Source organism: Tenrec ecaudatus, chromosome 12 (assembly GCF_050624435.1).
Source record: "Tenrec ecaudatus isolate mTenEca1 chromosome 12, mTenEca1.hap1, whole genome shotgun sequence".
Classification (NCBI taxonomy): Eukaryota; Metazoa; Chordata; class Mammalia; order Afrosoricida; family Tenrecidae; genus Tenrec; species Tenrec ecaudatus.
Genome location: NC_134541.1, coordinates 108,857,609 through 108,862,616, shown reverse-complemented (window position 1 = coordinate 108,862,616; position 5,008 = coordinate 108,857,609). Strand labels below are relative to the sequence as shown.

Here is a 5,008-nt window from a genome sequence, read left to right as displayed (position 1 = left end):
ACACACACACAATCACAGTCCATCCATTGCCAAAGTGGGACTTGTACAAACTTCATTTTTGGAAAGCAATCTGGCAATACTTAAAGAAAATGGAAATTGATCTACCTTATGACCCAGCCATCTCTTTACTGGGCATATACCCGGTGGAAGCAGCAAATAAAACACGACCAGTCATATGCGCTCCAATGTTTATTGCGGCACAATTCACAATAGCTAAGACTTGGAAACAGCCTAAGTTTCCATCAATAGACAAGTGGATTAGTAAACTTTGGCACATACACACAATGGCGTACTATGCAGCCCTGGAAAGCACAGATGAGCACATGAAGCACGTTATTTCATGGGAAGAGCTGGAAGGAATTATGTTACATGAGGTAAGCCAGACCCAAAGGGACGGGTACAACATGAGTCCCCTGAGGAAAGTACAATCAGCATGACAGAAATAGAAGAATAAACATCCATCCCACAATAAACGGGGGGAAGCATAGATAGTTGGAGGGAGGGCAGGCCACACTTAGGGAGGTACATGAGAGCTCAGCATAAAGAAGGAGAAGAGGGGCAGGGAGAGGGAGAACCGGGATGGGGATATTCCGAGTGGATGGTATGGGGGGGGGAACAGGGTACTAACCCACCCGGGGGAGAGTATTGGCTGTGTCCCCACAGAATTGGAGCATGCATATGGACCCCACCACGACACACCAAACAAGGGGGGCAACATAAAGTATGGAGGACTACACAAAGAGGCTGGACAACACGCTGGCCCAAACCAGAATTAGTCCGACCCCCGCATTCGAAGGGAATACCACAAAAATGAAAATAGATCATCTGGTGCGGGAAAGGAACTGACCCACTACACCAAATCCAGAAGGAAGCTGAAACAAAGGAAGGAGAAAGGATGTAGTGGAGTACACCTGGGCCCATCAAGCCCACAGGACGATAGCCCAGCTCGAAGGGCCCATCGTACAGTGAGGACCATACAGCTGGCCACACTGCGAGATGTGACATCCTGCACCAACCCAAGGCCCGACACGGAACAGCACCTGAGACAAAGTGGGGGATGTGCGACTGAGCTGACCCCACCACACTGAGGCAAATACTGGGGGCGTGCAATGGAGCAGTGGGGGAAACAGAGCAAAGAGATCCCGAGGGAGTATAAAGGATAGACTTTGGGGCCAGGACATGGCACCACACAAGTTTCATCTGGAAAACACTCCTAAAGGCCAACAAACTCACCTTGAATTACTAGCAATTTTTCTTTTATTCTTTGCTATCTTTTTGTTTTGTCTTTTTTTTTAACCATGTAAATTTTGTATGTTAGTGACTTTTCTGCTTATCAGCATGTCGGTGTTGCTGCTGTCGAAGTCATGTTCATATGTGCCACTTGGGCATGGTCAAAGTCATATGCATTTGTATGAACAAATTACTATATCAGCAGGTCCACCTAGACAAGATAGGCTGGACAAACAATGAGAGAAGAAAATAACGGGACTAACGGTCCTGGAGGGATATGAGAGCGTGGGAGAAAGGGGAAAGGAGGAGGTGTCGCCCAACACAGGGACAAGGGAACAGCGATTGTTTCAAAACCAGAGGAGGGAGGGGAGGGGAGGACTGGTAGGGAGTGACCAAGGTCAAGGTAACTTGAGGAATTACTGAAACCAGAATGAAGGCTGAACATGGTAGTGGGATGGGAGGAAAGCAAAATAGAGGAAAGGAGTAGGAGGCAAAGTGTATACAGAGAAGCCTAAATACAGACATGTACATATGTAAATATATTTATGATTATGGGAGCAATAGACTTATGTGCATATATTTATAGGTTCAGTAGTAGGGTAGCAGATGGACATTGGGCCTCCTCATGCACACTTCCCCAATACAATAGCACCTCAACCTGCTAAATGGTCATTGCATGATACCCACCTTCCTGACATGATCACTGAAGACAGACATGTGTGTAAGCCAATGTGATGAAGAAAGCTGATAGTTCCCAGCTATCAAAAAGATATAGCGTCTGGGGTCTTAAAGGCTTGAAGGCAAACAAGCGGCCATCTAGCTCAGAAGCAACAAAGCCCACAGAGAAGAAGCACACGGCCTAAGCGAATACAAGGTGTTGAATGGACCATGTAGCAGACACCAAGGAACAAAAACAATCATTGTGTGATCACCTTCCTCACATAATCGCTGAAGACGAAGGTGTGCATAAGCAAGTGTGGTGAAGAAGGCTGATGGTGCCGTCTACTGAGAGATATAGTGTCTGGGAAGTTAAAGGCTTGAAAGCAAACAAGCGGCCATCTAGCCCAGAAGTAACAAAGCCCACACGGAAGCAGCACACCATGGGTGATCGTGAAGGGCAGAGGAGGCCAGGTCTCAAACAACAAAGGCAGGAGAGGGGTGGTGGGAATCACATCAAGGTGAATGGGGGGAGTGTGTGATGGGGACCCAATGCCCATCTGTAGACAGCTGGACATCCCTTCCAGAGGGGTAGGGGAGTGGAAATGAGTCACTCAGGGTTCAGTGTAGCAACAATGAAACTCAAAACCTTCCTCTAGTTCCTGAACGCCTCCTCCCTCCCAATTATCATGACCCCAATTCTACATGCGGACCTGGTTATACCAGAGGATGTACAGCGGTGCAGTAGGGATCTGGAGACACAGGGGATCTAGGGCGGATGAACCCCTCAACACCAGCGGTGGGAGTGGCGAAACCGGGAGGGAAGGGGGTGTAGAAAGGGAGAACCGATATTGGAGATCTATGTGTGACCACCTCTCTGGGAGATGGGCAATGGGAGGGTGGGTGAGGGGAGATGCCGGGCAGTGTAAGATAAGATATAATAATTATTTATAAACTATTAAGGGACCAGGGGGAAGAAAGGGGCGGGGAGGGAGGGGGAGAAGAAAAAAAGGGAAACCGAGCTGGAAAGCTCCTCGATAAAGTCAGTCTTTCATGGTGGAATGAGCAATAAGCCCACTCAGCTAGCTGTTTGTTCCTGGTGGTTTGGGCTGGAGGGCAGTGGCAGCTGGACTAGTCACATTAGTTGGTAAAAGGATTTAGCTTCACCTCTTGCATTTCCATAGGTTCCTAAATTTATTTGGCCTACTACCTTCTTTCCAGTAAACTAAAATAAAAAAACACACCACTCAATGGCTCCATACAATGAAAAACTTTAGTGGAATAGCCCAGAATATAGGGTAAACACTAAGAATCTACTTTTGCCATCACTGGATCATTCCAGAAACCTCAGCGCGCAATATCACCCATTTTTGGAAACACTGACTCTTAATCTTCCTTTACATATAGGTGCATGGATAACTGCTAAGTGCCAGAGACTTTGGAAAGGGAAATAAAGGTTTTATTAAAAACTATGACATTCCTTTATGACAATTAGAACCCATTCGTTGTTGAAAAGAAAAAAAAATAATATAAATTACTTTTGTTAGGGCCCCTTTCAGGTCCTTGTTCCTGAGGCTGTAGATGAAAGGGTTGAGCATGGGGGTCACCACCGCGTACATCACAGCAGCTGCAATGTCCTTCTCAGTTGAGTGTGAGGATGACGGGGTGAAATACACAGCAAAGACAGTGCCATAGAAGAGGGACACCACAGCCAGGTGGGAGCCACAGGTGGAGAAAGTTTTCCACTTGCCCGTTGTGGATGGGATTTTCAGGACAGCAGTGGTGATGCAAATGTAGGAAACCAAGATGCAAACAAAGGGGGTGATCATTATCAAGCCCCCCTCAGTATGAATAATCATCTTATTGAGCCACGTGTCAGAGCAAGAGAGTTTCAGGATAGCAGCCACATCACAGAAGAAGTGGGGGATCCTGTTGTCTGCACAGAATGAGAGTCGAGCCATCAGCAGAGTACTCAACAGAGCATTCCCATTGGCAATGCCCCAAGATCCAGTGACCATCAGGGCACAGAGCTGAGGGGTCATCTTTGTTGTATAGTGTAAAGGGTGGCATACAGCAACAAAGCGATCATAGGCCATCCCAGCCAGGAGGAAACTGTCTATGACAATAAACACAATGAAAAAATACATCTGTGTGAGACACCCAGGAATGGAGATGGCCTGACGACTGAGTATGTGATTGGTCAGCATATTGGGAACTATGGTCGAGGAGAAACAGAGGTCCACAAAGGACAGGTTACTGAGGAAGAAGTACATGGGGGTGTGCAGGCGGGAGTCTGTGCTGATGGCCAGGATGATGAGTAGGTTGCCCAGGACTGTGGCCAGGTACATGCTCAGGAAGAGCATGAAAAGGACCTGCTGCTGCTGGGGCTGCCTGGAGAGGCCCAGGAGGAGGAACTCAGAGACACTTGACTGGTTTGTCCAACTCATGACCATGGGATTGGGTCAATGCCCAGCAACCAGTTCAGTCACCTGGACAGGAGTGATTAAAATTGGGACAAATTCAATTCCCAACTAAGGCAAGTTTGCATATCAGTAATGAAATGGCAAAAACAAGATCTGTCCATTTCAACTAGGCAGCCAATTTTCCACAGTCACTTGTGATATTAATCCTACTGGAGTCTTGTATAAAATTTAAAATCACACAAAAATATCCATAGCCCAACTGAGTGACCACATGTTTCTTTGCTTATATAGTTTTAAGTCCCAAAACTAATTCCTTTGTAGTTCATGAGAGAGAAAGACAGACAAGTATTTTTTGGTTTATCTCAAAAGTTCAGCTTATTCAAGACTCCTGTTATTACTCCCTGCATTATCTTCAAAAGCAAATATTGATGTATCCTCTCTTGTAACCTTTCCGTGGGAGGTAGATTCTCTATTAATCTGATGCCTTTCACTTCTACAGGACTTATCAGTGCTTCTTCCTCTTCTTTTTTCTTAGTTGGGATGTAACACATATATCATATCATTCTATATCTCAATCACATCAAGTAGAATGTACAATTGCTATTACAATCAGTTTCCAAACATTCATTTTATACATGGAATCCATGATATCATACCACCCCCCCGTACCTCCTCCCCAAATCATTAATATACTTGTT

At 46.0% G+C, this 5,008-nt stretch overlaps 1 protein-coding gene across 1 annotated transcript; it reads right to left on the bottom strand.

Moving 5' to 3' along the window:
- Positions 1-3,356: 3,356 nt before the first annotated feature.
- LOC142422829 (olfactory receptor 1f45-like) lies at positions 3,357-4,340 on the bottom strand. The gene has a single exon (XM_075528061.1). The coding sequence runs from the start codon at positions 4,338-4,340 to the stop codon at positions 3,357-3,359; it is 984 nt and encodes a 327-aa protein (XP_075384176.1).
- Between the last annotated feature and the right edge of the window lie 668 nt (positions 4,341-5,008).

What these genes read in the sequence shown, in the direction of transcription:
- LOC142422829 (XM_075528061.1), bottom strand. Translation starts at nt 4,340, where the DNA reads ATGGTCATGAGTTGGACAAACCAGTCAAGTGTCTCTGAGTTCCTCCTC.